General features: G+C 42.4%; 1 protein-coding gene across 3 annotated transcripts; it reads left to right on the plus strand.

The window, feature by feature from the left end:
* The first annotated feature begins 2511 nt into the window (after positions 1–2511).
* Positions 2512–19352, plus strand: LOC101822599 (zinc finger protein OZF). 3 transcript variants are annotated; one of them, XM_040751236.1, is made up of 6 exons: positions 2512–2675; positions 6018–6222; positions 9549–9675; positions 12615–12707; positions 14249–14358; positions 15070–19352. In XM_040751236.1, exons 3-6 carry the CDS (start codon positions 9642–9644, stop codon positions 16438–16440), a joined length of 1608 nt encoding a protein of 535 aa, XP_040607170.1. In that variant the 5' UTR covers positions 2512–2675; positions 6018–6222; positions 9549–9641; the 3' UTR covers positions 16441–19352. The 3 variants fall into 3 exon arrangements, with proteins under 3 accessions (XP_040607170.1, XP_040607169.1, XP_040607172.1); XM_040751235.1 differs by lacking the exon at positions 6018–6222; XM_040751238.1 differs by lacking the exons at positions 2512–2675; positions 6018–6222; positions 9549–9675; positions 12615–12707 and having other exon boundaries at positions 15074–19352.
* The last annotated feature ends 543 nt before the right edge of the window (positions 19353–19895 follow it).

Below are 19895 nucleotides of genomic sequence, written 5' to 3' on the forward strand. Positions count from 1 at the left end.
TCTGTCACCAGTATCCTGCCTTCTCGGGGTACTGGTTAATGGTGTAACCTATGGTCCTGAATGTATTCCCTTACACCTTCCTCTAATTAAACTCAGGGGAGGCTGGAAAGATGGCTCCTCAAGTAAAAACTCCTGCTGCCAAACTTGATGACTTGAGTTTGATTTCTGGGACTCACAATGTCCTACAAACTGTCCTGTAACTTTGTACTCCAGCACATGCAAACACAGATCAATACATAAAATGAAATTTAAACTCATTGGTACATGTGGTGGTTTCAATAAGAATGGTCCCCATAGGCTCATATATTTGAATGTTTAGTCATCAGGGAGCGATAATACTTAGAAGGATTGGGAAATACACCTCTTTGGGGTAGATATAGCCTTGTTGGAGAAAGTTTGTCACTGGGGATGGGCTTTGAGGTTTCAGAGCCCAAACCAGGCCCAGTGTCTCGGCTGGGTCTCCAGCAACATGTCTGTATGTGTGCCACCAAGTTCCCCAGCTTGGTGAGAACAGACTAAACCTCTGAAACTGTAAGCAAGTCCCAGTTAAATGCTTATAAAAGTATAGGAGTTGTCTTGGTCATAGTGTACCTTTACAGTAATAGAACAATACAAGCTATGTATGAGTGGAACTGATTCTTCACTCTGTTGTTTTTCTTTTTTCCAGTCTGGGACAAATAGACATTTGTTTAAGAAAACTTCATTTAAGAAGCCACTAGGAAGCAATTCGATCAACGGTGATGTTTGTAAGCAATTGTTTGGGGATTGGACTCACACTGAGTTATCCTGGAACGCTTTAAACATTATGAATGTCAGTGTCCTAGACCCGGGATTCTGATTTCCCTGTTCCTTTATAAACTGACTTAGTCAGGTTTTAAAAGTTTCTCTGGAAACCACTGCAGAGAGTCAGAGGTTACAACCACGAGCTCTGTGGTTTGGGATGCATGAGCTGTGCATGACATCATGTGGGCTGTGATGCTTTGCCTGATGTGGCATCTCAGTTCAAGAGGGAAGTAAAAAGCTCTGCCTAGCTAAAGTCAAAGAACATATTTAAGATATGCTCCCCCGTTTGGCTACATTGTGCAAGAGGAATTGCATTCTTGGTAGATACATCTGTATGTGTAGGCATTTCGGGCTGGATCGGGATGGGACAGGTATTCTGGCACTCGGGAGTCACAGAGCTGTTAAACAGCTCAGATGGAAAGGTATCCTGGAGCTCGGGAGCCAAGGATTACCACAGGTCGCAGTAAGTATAGCTGCTTACAACCTTACAACCCGGCTTCAGGGAAAGGCTTCTCAGTGTATCAGCTCTGCTCTGATGGAGCAGGAGAGGGTCTTCCAGCTGGGGATGTTTACCTAGTGTAGCAGTTTTACTTAGGCAAAAGGTTTTCTGGGCGAAGTTGCTACAGTTCAGCTCCCAGAGTAGAGAGCCGAGTGTAACAGCTCCTCTCTGCCAGGGGAAGGTTTCCCCCCCAAAAGTGTTACAGCCCTGTCCCCTCTGCTCTGTCCAGGGTCCTCTCTGCTCCTTTGCAAAAGAAGGTCTTCACCCAAAGCTCATCCAAGAGGTTTATTGGGAGGGAAGAATCCAGGAGAGTGGCTGCCCTCTACCAGAGTGGCAGAGGACAGCTGGGTAGCACAAACAGCCATAAACTAAATAGACACAGGGTTTATATAGGGCTTCCAAGGTGGGGATTGGTCAGATTTCAATGCTGAGCTCAGATTGGCTAGAGCTCCTGCTCAAGGATTGGTTAGTTTTCTGCACAGGGTTAAGGTCAGATTTGGCTCTGGTTTCAGGGCCAAAGTGTGTTTCTTTCTCTGGTCCTTTTTAGCCTTTTGGCTCTAATTTTAGGGTCAGGGCGTATTTCTTTCACTGACTCAGATTCCAGGGACAGTGTGTTTCTTTGGCACCGGTTTCAGGGACACTGGTTGCAGAGCCAAAGTGTGTTTCTTTGGCTCTGCTCAGGGTGTGTTTCTTTGGCTGGCCCCTTTTCCCTACAGTATGAATGTCACTAGCTTTCAAAGGAGGGTGACTTAAGCACAGACATTTGGTTATTATCTGTGAGGGGGGAAAAATCCTCAAAACCAAAAAAATGGAAATATTTTGTATGCATGTGGGATGTGTTGTACATATTTTCATATTTCTCCTAAGATGGATAAGCAATGAAAAACATGATATTAGTTTCTTACATGTTAGTTTTTACAATCAAGTTCAAACTTTTTGAATTTTTTAAAAGTAAATATTAAAAGATTAATTTGCTCTTCTTGGAATTCATAAATTTTAATACTTTATTTGCCAGGTTAAATGCACACAAAAGGGAACGAGGTTCTGTCACAGGAAGCCCTGCCTTAACTTACCTGTGAAAGCAAGGCCTTGTCATTCTGTCTTCATCCACCCAAGGGTTGAAGCGTGAACTGTCACTCAGGGTGGGACCTTAAGCACTCCCCAATCCGGGGCACTAGGCTGAAGGCTACCCAATCAGGCGCATTAACGGAGTCGAGGGGGCGGGGCGTCCAGCCCTGCGTCCGTTGTTGCTGACCCCGCCATCTTGGCGTCTGTGGCCGTTTTTCTCTTTCCAGCTTTGGCATCGGTATTGCACCTGGTCTCGGTCCCCTTGTGACTCGCTGGTGCCCGGACACCCAGCGCGAGGGAGCCGCTCACCCGGAGTCCCGAAATGGTGCGTGCACGCGCGCCAGCGTCCCCATCTCCGAGCACCCCCGGCGGGAGCCGCCTTGCGCCCGGGCCCCCCGCTCTGTGGCCGGGCTAGGGCGGCTGCTGCAGCCCGGGTCCCGTCGCGTTCGCACACTGGGGACCCGCAGTGACGTTCCCTGACCGCGGCGGCTGCGGACGCTGCCCAGGTGGGAACTGTGGGCCTGCGGGACCTGTGGCTGCCCGAGCGCAGCCGGGAGCTTCCCTGCCTCCCCCGGATCTGGTAGGACTTGGGTCAGCTTGAGAGGACGCGGGCTAGTCGGTCTCGGGGCCCTTATGTCCTCCGGTGTCCCCAGGGTTTTCCTGTAGCCATCCCGCCCCCTCTTCTCGTACCTCCTCGTTTGTCCCTGGTTTGCCGTGTCGCAATCTTGTGCTGTATCTCGGAACCTCTGACTGTGGGAGTCTGTGAGCGGAACCTCCCACCCCATTCCTCTGCTGTTAATGGCTCATCTTTCCCCAGTGTCTGTGGATTTCTCAACATGCCTTTCCTTCGGGCCCTGGAGTCCCTGGGGAATCTGGAGTAGGTACTTCCCCACTCTGAGCTATTTCCTTCACTCTCCCTGACTTCTGGCTCAGTCTCTTTATATGTTACTCGGGATGGAACCTAAGTGCACAGCAGTGCAAATCAGCTACTCGTCTTTTTTTTTTTTTTCTTAACGTTTTTAGTATCATATATTAAGGGTATACAGTAATGGCTCTCATTACATTTTATACCTGTGTATAATGCATTTTCTTCACGCCAACCCCAATTACTCTTCTAGCCCCTTTCCCACTCCCTCTAATTCCCTTCCTCTTTCTCACTACTTCCCCTTATTTTTGGATGTCTTTATGTCTGTTTATTTTTTTATTTAAATTAGAAACATGAATGCTTCACATGTCAATCCCAGCTCCCTCTCCCACCCCTCCTCCCTTGTCCCTCCATCAGCCCCCCACCCCCCCACCCAATCCCCTCATCATTCTCCAGGGACAATGAGGCCCTCTTTGGGGGTATCTCCAAAGTCTGTCATTTCATCCAGGGCAGGACCTAGGCTCTTCCCCATGTGTTCAGACTGAGAGAGCATCCCTCTATTTGGAATGGGCTCCCAAAGATCATTCATTAACCATGGTGAACACTGATCTACTACCCAAGGTCCCAGTGATGTCTGTGGTCTCCTCACTGACACTATATTCATGGAGTCTGGATCAGTCCCCTGTTGGCCTCTCAGCCATCAGTCTGGGATTCAAGAGCTCTCCCTTTTCCAGTGAGCTGTCTTTGTGGGTTTCACCATCATGGTCTTGACCCCTCTGCTCATCACTCCTCCATCTCTGTCACTGGGTTCCAGGAGTTTACTTCAGTATTTAGCTGTGGGTATCTGTCTCTGCTTCCATCAGTCACTGGATGAAGGTTCTAGGATGGCATATAAGCTAGTCATCAACCTTACCATCAAGGAGGGGCAATTAATGTAGTCTCTCCACTATTGCTTAGTTTGCCAATTGGTGTTATCCTTGTAGATCTCTGGAGATCTCACTAGTGTCAGCTCTCTCCTCAAGCCTATAATGATTCAATCTATTATGGTATCTCTCATCCTACTCTCCTCTATTCTTAACCTCGACTCAACCTTCCTGCTCCCCCATACCTTCTTCTCATGTCCTCTTATCCCCCTCTCTTTTTCCTGGCTCCCTCTCCCCTCCCCTGATGTTCCCAATCTTCTCAGGAGATCTTGCCTCATTCCACTTCTCTGGAGTATTTTTTTAAATGGCTCTTGACATGTGCAGGCACATTGTAGGGGAGGAGCATGAGTCTCAAATTGTTGTCTGCACTACCCAATAAAGAACCTCTCCGGAAACAACCATTAACTGCTTACATATCCTGAAGGAGGAATGGGGCCTTGTGAGCCTCTAGCTGTTTCTTACGGTTTTATTTTTTGAGACATAGTTTTAACTGCCTCGCAGTTGGCTTGTGAGCTTCCCATCCTCCCTTAACTGGGATCACAGGCCAGCCCTTTGTACTATTTGTGGAAGTATAGAGAGGACCCCAAGGTAGGGACTCATTCTTGGCAGGAGTTCAGGTACCAGTTGGTCTTTCTCTTTGAGGGGGAGAAACTCAGAATGCCTCTCCTCTGGTGGGGTCCTGGCACACAGTCATAGCTTGGTAGCACAGTATAATTCTGGGGGGGGGGGTGGGAATGGGGATTAAGTTGAACGGAGCAAAAGAGGCCTTAGCTGTAGAGGAACTGATATGAGAAACAGCTGCAATAGCAGGACCTGCATCAGATCATTTTGCCACAGAAAGGTCCCAAGACCAGACTCATGGCAGCCATGTTGATTCCCTTGGCTCCTCCATTTTCACACGTAAGGCAAGGAGGGGAAGGAGCCAGGTGCTTGGGACATGGCTCGGGTATTGTGAAGCAAGAGAGGTGAGACAAAAAGCAGGCTCTGAGTGTCCCGCCTTGGGGTTTGGCCATATAGCTCTGGGCTTTCCAGATCTCCCTTGGTATTGGTCTGGTTCATGGGAGATGAAGGAGGAGGATTAGGAGACTCAGTGCAGGGAATGGGGTCTGCACCCTAAACTGAGCACTGCACATGTGGGTCTCAGTTCTCTGTATGTGTGTCCCCTGTGTGCCTATAAATCTGACCCTTCGTCCTTTGCCTCCTTCTCTTCCCTGTTTGTGTGATTCTTTTGTTGTTTGTATTTGATCTTTCAGACAATGTCTCACTCTGTAGCCTACTCTGGACTCAAGCTTATGGTGATCCTCCTGCCATAGCTCTCTGATCCCTAGGGATCTTTAGGCATAAGCCACCATATCCAACTCCCTGTCCCTTACTGTTTCCTCATTTCTTTGTCTCAGTCTCTGAAAGTATGTGTGTAGCCCTGCTCAGGAAGGTAATTTGATTAGCCACTCATTAGGATGTTTTTAACCTGGGATTCCAGGAGCAGCTATGCTTAGAGGCTTTACCTCTTCCCTCTTTTCTCTCTAGATATCTCTTTCCATGCTCTGGTAAGGTGAAACAGGAGAGGGAGGCCTAGATCTAGGTTCAAATCTCACCTCCAAGCCAGGAGGCATGGTGGTGCAGTTTAGTATATATACATACTTTTATGTATATATATTGCAAATTTGAGGAGTGTGGAGTGAATTCATGGTGGGCCAGGGCAATTTAGTGAAACCATGCCTTAAGGAAAAAGATACAAATCATTAGCATGGTAGAGTGCTTGTTGGACATGGGTGGTAGGTTCCATTCCCAATCACCTCCCTGTGGGACCTCAAAGAAGCCAATCCCTGTCTTTAGAGTCTGTTCTATAGAATGATATCACCCCTTATCTGTTGTGCAGTCACAGGAAGACACACATGGGATTGTCATGAAAAGGCCAAAAGCTGCTTTAGTACACTCAAACCTTCCATTTTGGGACCCTGAGACCAGAAGGATCCTGTATGAAGCTGCTCGTACTATAATGAACAGAACTGAGGCCAGGAGGTAACCATTCCTGCCTGACTCCCTGGGGAAGTGACTTGACCTTCATAGGACAGGAGAAGGCAGTGAGTATACTAGATTTGGTGGGGCTTCAAATGGTTGGGAGAGGTGGTGCTAATGTTCTTTGGTCACTGAGGATGGATGAGGTACTAACAGTCCTGAGAGAAGGGAACCTGTAGAAGGAAGACAAGGTCTGAGAGAGGAAGTGAGAGCCTGAGAGAGGAGGAAAGGCTCTGTGAGAGGAGGTCTCTGAAGGGAATTCCTCAGACCCCTTCAGGCAGCAACACCCCATTTGCTGTTGAGAGCAGGAGCATCTGTTGAGAACCCACTTCCGAGGGGTCAGAGGGCGGTGTCTACAGACCTGGCATGACCTAAATATAAAGAAAAAAAGGGAAGCCATGAGCAACAATGTTCTGCATCTATCTCTTTGTTGACCAGTCTGCTGTTTGGGAAAATCCCAGCTCCACAGCAGCCTCTCCTGCAGTATCAGGATGTGGAAGGCCAACTCTCTTGCCTCACCTCTTCCCCGTGGGTAAACTGTTTTCCCTGAGCCTCCCAGTTGTGTGGGAAGCAAGTTTGAAGATTCAGAAGCATGGCTAGTACTTCCACCACACCCTGTCTCTGGCAACAAATTCCTAAAATGCCACTTCCCTGTGTTATGAAATATCAACATCTCTTTTTGCTTGTGTGAATGAATTTATGTGTACCACTTGTATGCATTAGTCTGAAGAGGCCTTCATACTCCATGGAACTGGCATTGCAGGCAGTTCTGAGCTACTGTATAAATGCTAGGAACTCTCCAACCCCATCAACATCATTTTCTACAGTATGCTAAGCTATTTGTTCCTTGTTGTATGTGATTTATTAATAACAGACATTGGTGCAGTGGATATTTAAATTCTGTTCATGAATGTGTCACATGAGAGGAAAGCTAAGAAAATTCACTTGAGCTCATGGAAATGATTTCATGTTTCTCTCCTGCATACCCTAGGGACAGAAATTTTATCTGATGACATTGTGTTGAGCTCACCCCTAGCAAACTTTAAAGTGTGATGCCCCTTTTTCCCAGCATCTGTACTTCCTGGTCTCAAGTATCCACAGAAGCCATATTTCTGATCTCTTGGAATTCTACTGAATACTAGCCCTTGGGTTCTCTCTCAGGGGGCAGTCTCATGTGTACTGTGGATCTTCTCAGAACAGGTGGATGTACTGTATGTTGGAGGAATGTCCTGCCATGCCTTTATCTAAGAGACACTTAACTATTAGCATTTTTGGCAGTGAACATGGATGTGAAATCATTTCTTCACATTTAGATGTCTGTTGTATACTTGCCAGCCTTGGTGATTACTGGGTCATGTGGAAGATTTGTGTTTACATTTTTTGCAGAGCTTGATTGCTATTTTGTAAAAGGACTGTACTAATTTTACACATCAACAGAAGAGCACTGAGTTCCCTTTTGCCATGTCCATTGTAATCTGACCCTTGCAGTCTGTCATTGCTTTGACATGATGATTCTCACAGCTTTCCTGGGGCTGCAAGAAGTATGCTGTCTGCTTCATCGCATCCCTGGGACAAATTTGTTGTCATTCAGGCTGTCCAATAGCTTGTTAAAGAATGGATGACTTCTGGTACTAGACCGGAATCTGTCTTGACATCCTTTTCTTCATTATTTCTGGGTTTTTGACAGTTTTTCTGGACCCTAAAGAGATTTGCATGTGCCACATTGCTTTGTTCCCAGACTTGGAAGTTTAGTTTATATTCTCACAAACAGACCCAATTTAAAGATGAGGCATTCAGTGAGTGGCAGACTACTACTATGAACAACTGGTGGGTGTGTAGATGTTTGTGAGCAGTGGAGGATCTTAGTAGTCTAAGCTCCCATTGTGGCTATCAGGGGGTACTGATTTTTCTGTTATCCTTGAGAGGCAAATAAAAGCTCAGCTATCTAATAGCAGTTAGCAGACCATAATGGAGTGCCCTTCCAGGGAGAAATGTGGCCTTGGAGTTTTAACCCGTTGTTTACTCTTGATCCCAGGTGATAAGAACAATGGGAATATTTGTATTAGCGTATGAAACTATGATTTTTCTCAGTTTTCTAAAGAGGTATGTGAGTCCATGTATTATTTACATGTATAATCGTTATCTGCCTACACTCTGGATGACCTCAGGAGCATAGAATCATTTTCTTCTTGTATAGTATGATGCAAGTTGAGGTCTTGCTCGTGTGTGTGTCTAATCATTTTGAACTCATTGATGTGATTATTATCTCACTTATCAACTCACTTATGCTTTGGAGAGAGAAATGATATATATGGTTTCCACTTATGATCCATTTTTGCCTGAGAAACTTTGTATGAATCCAGGTATATAGGTTCACATAAAATAGAAATGCAAACCAAACATGTGTTTAATAAATTTACATGTTTATTTTAAAGTAATTTCTTAAGATTTTATTGTTTGCAAAAGACGAAATGAACTTTGCATACAAGTAAAGTACATGTGTTTGTTTTTGTAACACAACAGAAGTCAAATATGTGCTAATTTCATGCTTAAAGAGTGAAGGATAAAGTTGGGAAAATGCTTAAAAACCTTTAATTTTTGTGATTAAGTCATTGTTTCAGTAAGAGTAGAAAAGTGTATGCAGAGTAAAAGCTGTGCAGTATAAAACATGATTTCAAGCCACGTTTCTTGAAATTGCATGATGTGATGGCATGAACAGTGCCTAGTACACATGCTGTCTGTTCACAGCAAAAGCTACAGAGCTGTCACTTGTTGCCACATGACTGAGTGCTATCCACAGAGTGCTGTTCAAAATAGTGGATTCATTATGTCTCTCTTAGTTAAACTTTGGTTGTGGCATATTTAGAAACCTTCTCTGTTGCAAAACTAATTATGTGACCCTACATTCATGTATGTGACCCCTAAATGGGGTCATCATCTTACTTTTAAGAATAAGATCCATTCTACTATAGGAAGGGGGACTTGAGGTGATGCCCTCATATCTTCTGCACTGAAGCACAATGCTAAACTGCCAGACCCAGCCTCTGCCTTTTTATTGTGTTGTGCATGCCTTATAGATTTAATCTTGTTTTTATATGATTGAGTTTATAGAATCCACTCTCTTCCTCTTACTGGGAACCTTACAAACACATACTCAAATACAATTTTGTTTCTATTATAATTCCATGGAGAGCTCTTTAATTATAATTTCTTCAATCACTACTTTAATGCAGAGGTAAGATATTTGTGGTGATCTTAGTCTGTTCCACAATAGAGAATACAAGTCAAGCCTCAGCTTCTATGTGACACTTGGCAGGACACAAACACCTAGAGAAATGGATTCTGTTTCCAGTTCTGAGACCTTGGGTTGACAAGAGGTGTGTCATTACAGGGGTTGGTGTCATTTGAGGATGTGGCTGTGGACTTCACATGGCAGGAGTGGCAGGAGCTGGATGCTGCTCAGAGGACCCTCTACAGGGATGTGATGCTGGAGAACTACAGCAGCCTGGTGTCCTTGGGTGAGTCTGACTCCCAGGCAGCTAGCTTTTAATACTAAGTTGATGGATGTTTACCTGGTACATGCTAATGTCGTACACACTCTCTCTCTCTCTCTCTCTCTCTCTCTCTCTCTCTCTCTCTCTCTCTCTCTCTCTCTCTCTCTCTGTCTCTGTCTCTGTCTCTGTCTCTCTGTCTCTCTCTCTCTGTCTCTCTGTCTCTCTCTCTCTCTCTCTCTCATAGCTGTTTGTCTACCCCCACCCCTTGTCTCTGTCCTACTTTTGTAACTGCCATTTTCTCTACTTCTTTGTGGGTTACTTTGAGTGTGCAAGTATGATGAGGACATGTGGGATTTTACCTTTTTTTTTTTTTTTTTGCAGACATGGTTTGTTTATCTTGTGTCTCTCCTGTGTAGACATGATAAATCATCTGTTTATCTCAATTATGGAAGAAGTCAGCACCCCAACAAAACATCCATCTATTCCAGTCTGGTGAATTAGAAAGTGTAATTTTGGTAGTAAGAGAGACCAAGTGAGTCTCAGCATTGGTAACCCTGAAAACTCCACATCTTACTCAGTTTTGCTTTCTATGGCATGTGCAGTTGGGCAGAAGGGGTCTGGATTGGAATCTCTCTTGAGTTCATGACAGTCTTTTGAAGGAATGTTGGTAGCATCATTACCACTGTTAGAGACCTAGGTATTTTCTGTATCTCTTTATTTCACTGCTGTATTTGGGTACCAATCTCTCCTGTGAGCTACCAGTTATCCAACTTTAAGATAGTGGGGATCATTTTGGACTCAGAAATAGTGATATACAACTTGACTGTGTGCTCTCCAGTTCTGTTCCTGAACAGGTGTTTGTTTGTGGGATGACGCTTAAGAAAGGATGTTAGGATGTCAGCACCCCTTCTTTTGCTTTCTGGCTACAGTGAGATGAGGAGCAGAGCTTAGCCACTGTGGCCTTTTCTGTGCAGCTAATTTGGAGTTTGTTTGTGCTCCCATTTGCTAATTTTCTTGTGCATCTGGTAGACATCAAATTACTCTTGTCTGCCTCACTGCGCCAAGATGTATATTGTATATTCTAGGGACATCATTATGTCATGTCTTACACCTTTGATTTACTTTTGGAGTTTCTTTTTTTCTCATTATGCATTTGTAATGCAGTTTCTCAGGCTGACTTGGGACTCCCTTTGATCTTGATCTCCTGATTCTCTTGACTCTGTGTCCTGAGTGCTAGGATTTCAGGTGTGGGCTAGTACACTCAGAACTTGGTCTGTTTTAGTTGATGTCTGTGTAAAGTTTAGAGAGAGGGGTGCATTGTCTTTCATCAGCCTGAATAGCTTATGTTTCTCTGCAAGACTTACAGATGAGAACTTCCCTCCTGGCTGAAAGGTCTTGAAACCTTTGTTGAAAATCAGTTCACTGAATGTATTAGTCAGCTTTTCCTTTCTCTAACAAAACACCTGAGCAAAATTACAAAAGGAAGATTTATGTTGGCTCATAGTTTCTGCAGGTTTTTCCGTGGTTTTACTTGGCTATGTCACTTTGATCCTACAGTGAGGAAGAATCATAGAGGGAGCACATGACTGAGATATGCCACTTACTTCACTGTCACTAGAAAGCAAAGAAAGGGTTATGACATGTCAGCATCCCTTTTTGGGTATCTGCTCATGGCCACATTTCCTTCTGCTAGACTGTACCTGCTAACTTTATCAAAGTCAGGTGATGACCTCAGCATTTGCAATGCTGTATTCTTTGTAATGTGTTTCAGATCCCTGCCATAATCCTGAATAGATGTGGTTTTGCGTGGGGCTGTCTGTTCTCTTCCGGTGGTGTCTGTCCCAGTTCCCCACTGTCTCTTTGTGGTGACCTTGAAGTTAGGTATCAAGAGCTACTTGTTTGTGCTTTTTGAACAGGATGCTTTTGCAAATTTCAGGTCTCTGGCATTTTCGCATGGTTAAAACATTGTTAAGTGTTTTTGTGGCGATGTACTATAAGGATATTGTTGAATTTGTAAATCACTTTAAGAAGTGAGGGTATTGCGACTTTTAATATTCTTCCATTTATTAACATGGAATGTGGTGACCTATTTTTTGTGTCTCTTTTTCCACAATATTTGGTTAGTTTATTTTTACTCTGGTAATCTAATGTATGTATACAATGTATTTTCAGTTTTACTGTCTGTTATCTTCTTATGTCCTTCCCATTCCACTAAGCACACTCCAATAACTACAGTTCCTCTCTACTTTCCTTCCCTCTTCTTGGTGTGAATATTTTTTTTTTAATGACCAGAGTTTGGTTAAGATTCTTTGCATGAACATGAGGTTGTGCATTAATTCCTGGAGTATGGGCAGTTTTTTGTTTGTTTGTTTGGTTGGTTGGTTTTTCGGGATTTTTTTTTGTTTTTTGTTTTTCTTGGTTTTTCTGAGATGTGGTTTCTCTCTGTATCTTGGGATGCCTTGAACTTACTTTGTACTTCAAAGTGTTTTAAACTTGCAGCAGTCTTCCTGTCTCAGCTATTGCATCCTGGGATTTTTCCATCTGGTAAAAGTGGAGGAGTGACCTCTTTAAACTTCTCAGTGTTTGGAACTTTTCAGACTGGTGTTAGGCTCGTCAGTTAGTAAGTTATACAGTTGAGCTGGGGATATAGCCTATTGATAGTTGGCCTACAGCTGTTTCAAAAGGACTGTAATCAGAACTTCCCAATTTTGTGTTTTTTTGTTTTTTTGTTTTTGTTTTTGTTTTTTTTTTTTTGCTTTTTGATTTTGTACCATGTGTGCATAGTATTTTAGTTTTAGTTTCTGTTTTTTCCTTTTTTTTTTTTCTCTTGAGTCCTTTTAAGTTTTTTTTTTTCTATGTGTAGCGTCATTGACCGTTCATAGCATGACTCAAATGAAGCTGTTATGTTCCATCAGTGACATGAACTTTCTGCTTGGGAGCAATTTGTCATTTTCCATTTACAGGGCACTGCGTGTCTAAACCTGAGTTGATCTTCAGGTTGGAGCATGGATTTGGGCCATGGAGCATAGGAGAGACCTCACTCTGGAATCTCCCAGGTTAGTGAATATGAACTAGGGAAGGGAATTCAGCAAGGACGACTGCTCATAGGATATTGGTCATGTTGAGCTGTCTTACCAACATTCCAGTGCAAATCTAAACAATTACTAGTTTTGCTTGTCAAGCATTTACTTTATGTAGTTTCTAAATGGGCATCTCTGTGTCAGTCCATCTCCTTGTTTTTGTTGTTGAAGCCTATTTTCTTAAATTCCCAAAAAATATTCAGTCTTTGTATAGGTAGCCATAGAAATTCACATGTACGATACAGGCTCCTTAAGAAGGAAACATTGAGTGTTAGGAATGGGGTCTTACCTTTCTAGACATTGGCAGAGAATAAGAATAGTGGGCCCAGAATCAGCCAGTTGGTTCTCTAGACCATTTCCATCTGCATATGTTTACTATACCTGGGGACTAAAAGATTGGAGCCCAGGGACAACAATTCACTAGACTTTCACATCTATCTTTTTACCAGAACGTACTGTTTATTGGGCTCCAAATGACCTGAGCAGCCCAGAATCTCCTTGCCCCCTGGTCTATAGGCTAACTCTGCAGAGATACCTCATTTATGGAGGTTTGCTTTCCATCAGTGACTGTAGAAATACTGACATTTCTGAAGGAGTCATATGGTATCTAGCTGACACTCAAAAGCTTGAGCACAACAGTGACTCCTTTATGCAGATACATAGTTTACATCATTGAATTCAAGCTTGTCATGAGCATAACCTTGTTGGGCGAAGTCCTTAGCTAATATATAGATAGTACTAATGGGTAAGGTGAGAAGAGAGGAATTATTGTTACCCCTCAGCTGTTACCCAGCAATCCCAGCAACCTGCTGGTGAATTCCAGTAATAGTGGACATTACTATTACTTCTCCAGTGGTTTTTTTCTAATTTTTGAACAATTTTATTGTTTTGTGTGCTGATTAGGGTTACTGTTGCTGTGATGAATTGCCATGACCAAAATCAAGTTGGGGAGGAGAGGGTTTATTTGACTTACACTTCAGCGCTGTTGTCCATCAGTGAAGGAAGTCAGGACAGGAACACAAACAGGGCAGCTTCGTAGTGGTAGGAACTGATGCAGAAGCTATGGAGGGGTGCTGCTTACTGGCTTGCTCAGACTACTTTCTTAGAGAACCCAGGATCATCAGGAATGGCACTATCCCACAATGGGCTGGGCCCTCTCCCATCAATCAGTAAATTAAGAAAATGCCCTATAGCCAGATCTTGTGGAGGTATTTTCTTAATTAAGGTTCCTTCCTTTCAGATGATTCTAGCTTGTGTCAGGTTGACATAAAACTAGCCAGCAACTTGTAACTTCTTTTATCCTTTTGAAGTAGTTGATATTTGTGCTTTTATTTCTCCTTGTTCCTTTTATAGTTTTCTTAATACTTTTTCTATATTTGACTATCAGATTATGTTCTCTGGTTTTGTATCCTTTTCCACTTTCCTAAAGCTGAAAAATCTACTGCACAATTTTATTTGAACCAAATAAACAATATATTTGATTTATGGACAGTGATGTTTTTACTACATCATTTCAGGTGTTCTTGAAGTACCTGCTCTAGATAAGAGTTACCTGGAAAATCCGGAGAGTCCAGTGTGGCCAGTAGGAAGGATCAGCAGGAATCTGTCAAACAGAGAGATGCTTGAAGTAGGTAAAATGTGATTGTGAACAAGATTTGTACAATTTGAATCTGGACATTAAGGTGTAGAATATTTTCCTACAAACCCAACCTGTGGTAGAATGTGCCCATATTGATCCTTATCTAATGAAAAGGCTGATAGTATAACTGAGAAGCTCCTCTGGCACCCTGAGCACCAAAGTCTCCCAAAAAGTTTGAAAGTTCATATTATGATGTTCAATATACATCTACACAAAGACAGTTATAAAAAATGTTTGATATTTAAGAAACCTCTTGTTTCACGCATTGAAAATCTTTTATTTGCATAATACTTAATGTGCGAAACGTATCTCATGTAAGAAAAATATTGCATGTAACAGGACTCAGAACAACCTGGTAAAGTACAGGCTGAGAGATAAGAACATGAGCTGCTTTCACACAAGACACACATTGAGTTCCCAGAACACATGTCATGCAGCTCCTAACTACCTATACCTCCAACCCCAGGAAAATATGATACCTCTGACTTCTGTGTGCACCTACACTTGAGGGGACATACCCCTACACATATATGCATAATTAAAAATCTTTTTTATCTTAGTAATAAACTATACTGTGAAAAATATTGTAAATGCACTTTTTATAAATCTTCTAAGAATTTGTTTACCTCACAGAACATTAACTACATGTTAGAAATAGCCCCACTGATATAAAACCTTGCCATATTCTTTTGTCTCAAGGCAGAAATGAAGGTTCAACTGGAACTCCACCAAGGTATAAAACCCTGTGAATGTAAACCATGTATGAAAACGATTAACCTACCAGCGCAGCACAGCAAGCAGCAGGAAAGTTACTCAAGTGTGAAACCCTATGAATGGAAGGAATGTCAGAAAGCCTTCTATTGTAAGTCAGCGCTCAATGAACATCAGAGAACTCGTACAAGGTTGAAGATCTATCAGTGTTCAGAATGCAGGAAAGCTTTCCCCTCCAAATCAGAACTCGCTGTACATCATAGAATTCACACTGGTGAGAAGCCCCATGAATGTGAAGAATGTGGGAAAGCTTTCTATCGTAAGTCAACCCTTACTGTACATCAGAAAACTCACAGAGGTGAGAAACCTTATGAATGCAAGGAATGTTGGAAAGCTTTCTATTATAAGTCAACCCTCACTGAACATCAGCGAATTCATACAGGTGAGAAGCCTTATGTATGTAAAGACTGTGGCAAAGCTTTCTTCTACAAGTCAAACTTAACTCGCCATCATAGAACCCATACAGGTGAGAAGCCTTATGAATGTGAAGAGTGCAGGAAGGGTTTCTCCTCCAAGTCAGAGCTCACATCACATCATAGAACTCATACTGGTGAGAAGCCCTATCAGTGTGAAGAATGTGGTAAAGCTTTTTACTGCAAGTCAACCCTCCGTGTCCATCAAAAAATTCATACAGGTGAAAAACCTTATGAGTGTAAGGAATGTCAGAAAGCTTTCTATTATAAGTCAACGCTGACTGAACATCAGAGAACTCACACCGGTGAGAAGCCCTATGAATGTAAAGACTGTGGCAAGGCTTTCTTCTACAAGTCCCAGTTAACTCGCCATCATAGAATTCATACGGGTGAGAAGCCTTATGAATGTGAAGAGTGCAGGAAGGCTTTCTCCTCCAAGTCAGAGCTCACTGCTCATCACAGAACTCACACCGGTGAGAAGCCCTATGCATGTAAAGAATGTGGCAAATGTTTCTGTCGCAAGTCACACTTAACTCTACATCAGAGAATCCATACAGGTGAGAAGCCCTATGAATGTAAAGATTGCAGAAAAGCCTTTTTCTGCAAGTCAGGACTTGCCCGACATCTGGGGACTCATACACATGGCACTAACACAAAGAATAGAGAAAAGCGTTTTCCTGCAACTCACAACTCCGCCAACATCAGAAATGTCACACAAGTGAGAAATCCTGTGAGCATAAAGAATGAAGAAGAACTCCCTACCGTACCTCAGTCCTCACTCCATACCATGGACTTCTTACAGTTGAGAAGTTCTATAGATGTACACAATGCAGGAGAACTTACCTTTGTAACTCATGCCTCATTCAATTTGAATGAACTCAGATGAGACACTAATAATTTAGAGAAGGCAAGAAAGCTTGCAGACAGCCAGGATCACTTGACATCAGAGAATGCATGCAGAATGATGACAGCAAGGAATGTGAAAACCGCCACAAGGGGGACCTTTCTCAACATCAGAAAACCCATACTGGTGTGAAACATTGTGTATGTAAGAAAAATAGGAAAGCTGTACTGTAGTTATCTCAGTGTAAGCATCTCATACATGTGAAGAAGCTTATGAATTTAAAGGTCAGAAGTTTAGAATTATGTCATATCTCAGTTGACATGAGTGTACATGCCATGAAAAATCCTGAGAAAGTTTGAAAATCCAGAATACTGTCTATGTACTAACCTTGCAAAACAAACATTTAAGGAACCTTGTTAAAAGAGCATAGGAAAACTTTGATAAATCAGATTACATTCTGCATCAGGAAAGTCATATAGGTGAGAGACTATGTACAATAACATATCATGTATAGTACTTGTTTATGCCTTATGTTCATGGAAACATAGCTAATCAAGACTAGAAATCTCATACCTTCTTCACCTCTGGTGGGCCTAGAATATCATAATAGCATGTATAGAAGTGTGATATAGTTCAGAAGTAGTGTTGAAGTATGTTGGATATGACTCTGACTTATATCCCGATCCTCAGAGAAATGATAGTTATGAGTGGTGACAGTCATACCAGGTTAGGAGCACAGAGAGCACACTTTACATATACACAAAGGAATCTAGACCCATGCCTAAGATAATAAAGTGAGTATTAGAGCCCAGATCAAATATTCTATCTCACCTCATTGGTGGTTTGTACTAGCTCTGCACCATGTTACTTGGGCCAGATCCACACACAGTCTGAGGTCAAGGAACAGTGCTCTTTGTGGCTAAAAGGAGAATAGTCTTTACTACCATTTTTCAACTCTGGCAGAAGAGAATCTAAATAATGGTGTCCTGGGTGACAGTCCACTGAGCCACACAACTGCCATCTTGGGGAATTCAGTTGTGCCCCCTTGCAAATCTCATCCCAGCTGTGTTTGTTGATGGTTTATATCCTCCTCCCCCCACCCCCGTATCCAACTGTTCCCAACCAACTGTCAACTCTGCAGACTACTTTGATAAAAGATTTAGAGAGAGAGAATGTGTGTGTGTGTGTGTGTGTGTGTGTGTGTGTGTGTGTGTGTGTGTGTGTGTGTGTGTGTGAATACCAGGGAAGGGGCCATGTCCTCAATCTATACTGTTTTGGAAAAACATTTCTGCTGGGAAAATCTTTCCAGATGTGGCTCATTGGGGATGGAGTGCCCCCACCCTTGTAAGGAACCCTCACCATCCATGCTCTCTCTGTAAGGAAGCCAAATAAACTCAACAGTTTATTTTTGAACTTGGTTCCAATCAAGCTTTTGTTTGCCATTAGGACCTGAGGAAAAGAGGCAGGCACAGCTTATGTCTCCTGGGTAGAAATTTATAGCAATACAGGGTCACCCTTAGATGAAGCCACAGCCAAGATGAGGCACTGGCAGCACAAAGTGAGTGTTCCTATTATAGGTTGGATCTCCAGGAAGTCAGGTGATCCTGCTTATCTGTTATTTTCTCTAAATCAAGCCTTTCTCACCTTCCCCCATGTTACTTAGTGATACTCCATTAGAGTGAGTAGATAGCGCAAGAAATTCCTATGCTTAGGTTGAATTGGAGTAGTAAGAGGTACTGATTTGAAAAGTTAACCTGAGATATGTTAAAATATTACTGTTTACCTTAATGTCTTCCAAGAATCTTAGTAATCTACCTCGAGTCACTGGAGTGAGAAAATAAGAGGGAATGCAGGTAAGGTTTCCAATAACTCCAAGTGGTGTATCAAAGTATCCAACAAACAAGTTACTGGGTTTTCAGCAGCAGTCTGGACCTTGAGTGGGTACCCAAGTACATTCATCATTACTGCTACTGTGGTGGCACAGTGTCATCCCTTTACATGCCACCTTTCTCACTGACCTAGTGATTCTGTATCTTTGAATAATTATGTGGATAATGAGTGATCCTGGAGTCAGGGCTTTGGGACAAGGAGTCTGGCTGAGGCTTAGGAAGAAGTCTCAGTCTCAGCACATAGAAAAGCTCCATTCAGAAATGTCAGACCTGAGATTATGCTCTGGGGTATATTGTCTGCTTTACCAGAGTGATGACTTGACAAGATTCAACCCACCCAACTGTTAAAATGCCAGAGTACACAGAAGTGTGGTATTTTCACTGACTTGGAGTTAGTTTCTAGTGTGGGTAGGTAAGAGGTAGCATGTGTCCCTCTTAAATCCAGGAAAAACTAGTGGCCAATACTCATTTTCTGTGTGAGACCATATTTCCCCAGCATATGTTCAGAGGTTTGGATTTATGATCAGTTCTCATAGTTTCTATTAGAACCAAGTCCTAGCAAATAACCATGCCATTTCCACACACAGCTGAGTATACAAGGCGCTGGGAATAGTGCAAATGGTGGAGAGTGGTAGCAGTGATATTGGGGGATTTGGATAGACTTTGGCTGTGTGCCTCACTCCCATATATCTACCATTGGTGCTGGTTACAGGACCACCATCACTTAGCCACCACAGTTTAAGCTCTTGGACGCCAAGTTTATTGACTAAATATAGTTACTTAACTACCAGTGTGATAGGAGGCACATAGTGGATAGATTATAATAAACAAGCATGTATATATGTGTGATAGACTCATTGAAGAAGTGATGGGAAGCAGGCTTTTGACTGTATTCTCCAAATATCAGACTGCACCAACTATTCCAGTTGCCAAATACTTTAATCGCAGGGATATGCGTTTGCAATTGTGAAGGTACTCTTGGAAAGAAGTACTTTGTAGATAAGTGGATGGATTCCTACAGTGTACTTGAACAATTTGTAAATAAAATGAAAATGCTCTAGTAAACATTGTCTGCCAGTGTATAACTGGGATCATCAATATGAATCTGTAGTCTTTGTACATTGTAATCACATTGTGACTGTTTTTCTTGGCACTTGTGGGATTTAACTCTTTCAGCTAATATTGCTATATTCTCTTATGTTATAATCATGCACATGGACACTAATTATTGTGTCATTGGTAAGATTGTCAAATATATTCATAAGCTAATTTTCCTAAATGGATAATTTATACTTAATTTTTCTATTAATTAATATTCACTTATTCTCTTAACAAGTGGGATTTTAAATATTGTTTTAATATTTTCATCATGTCAAAATCTGGTTCACTTTTTAAAATGTGCTATTGTTCAGAGTAAAAACACATGAAGTGAAAGGATGTATTTGTGTAACATCAATGGCATCAGAACCATATAGATACATAAGGAAACATTTGGTGTTTCACAGGTTCAGTTATAAATGTGAGGAGGTAAAGAATACAACTCATTTCTTTTCTCTTTATGACTATAGACAAATAAAATGAATTTTGTGGAAATCAAGTTTCTAACGT

Source organism: Mesocricetus auratus, unplaced genomic scaffold (assembly GCF_017639785.1).
Source record: "Mesocricetus auratus isolate SY011 unplaced genomic scaffold, BCM_Maur_2.0 Super-Scaffold_100008, whole genome shotgun sequence".
NCBI classification, from domain to species: domain Eukaryota; kingdom Metazoa; phylum Chordata; class Mammalia; order Rodentia; family Cricetidae; genus Mesocricetus; species Mesocricetus auratus.

Excerpts from the sequence above, each read along its gene's own strand:
- LOC101822599 (XM_040751235.1), top strand. Across the intron at positions 12,708-14,248 it reads CTCACTCTGGAATCTCCCAG|GTGTTCTTGAAGTACCTGCT; the intron begins GTTAGTGAATAT and ends ACATCATTTCAG. Across the intron at positions 14,359-15,069 it reads CAAACAGAGAGATGCTTGAA|GCAGAAATGAAGGTTCAACT; the intron begins GTAGGTAAAATG and ends TTTTGTCTCAAG.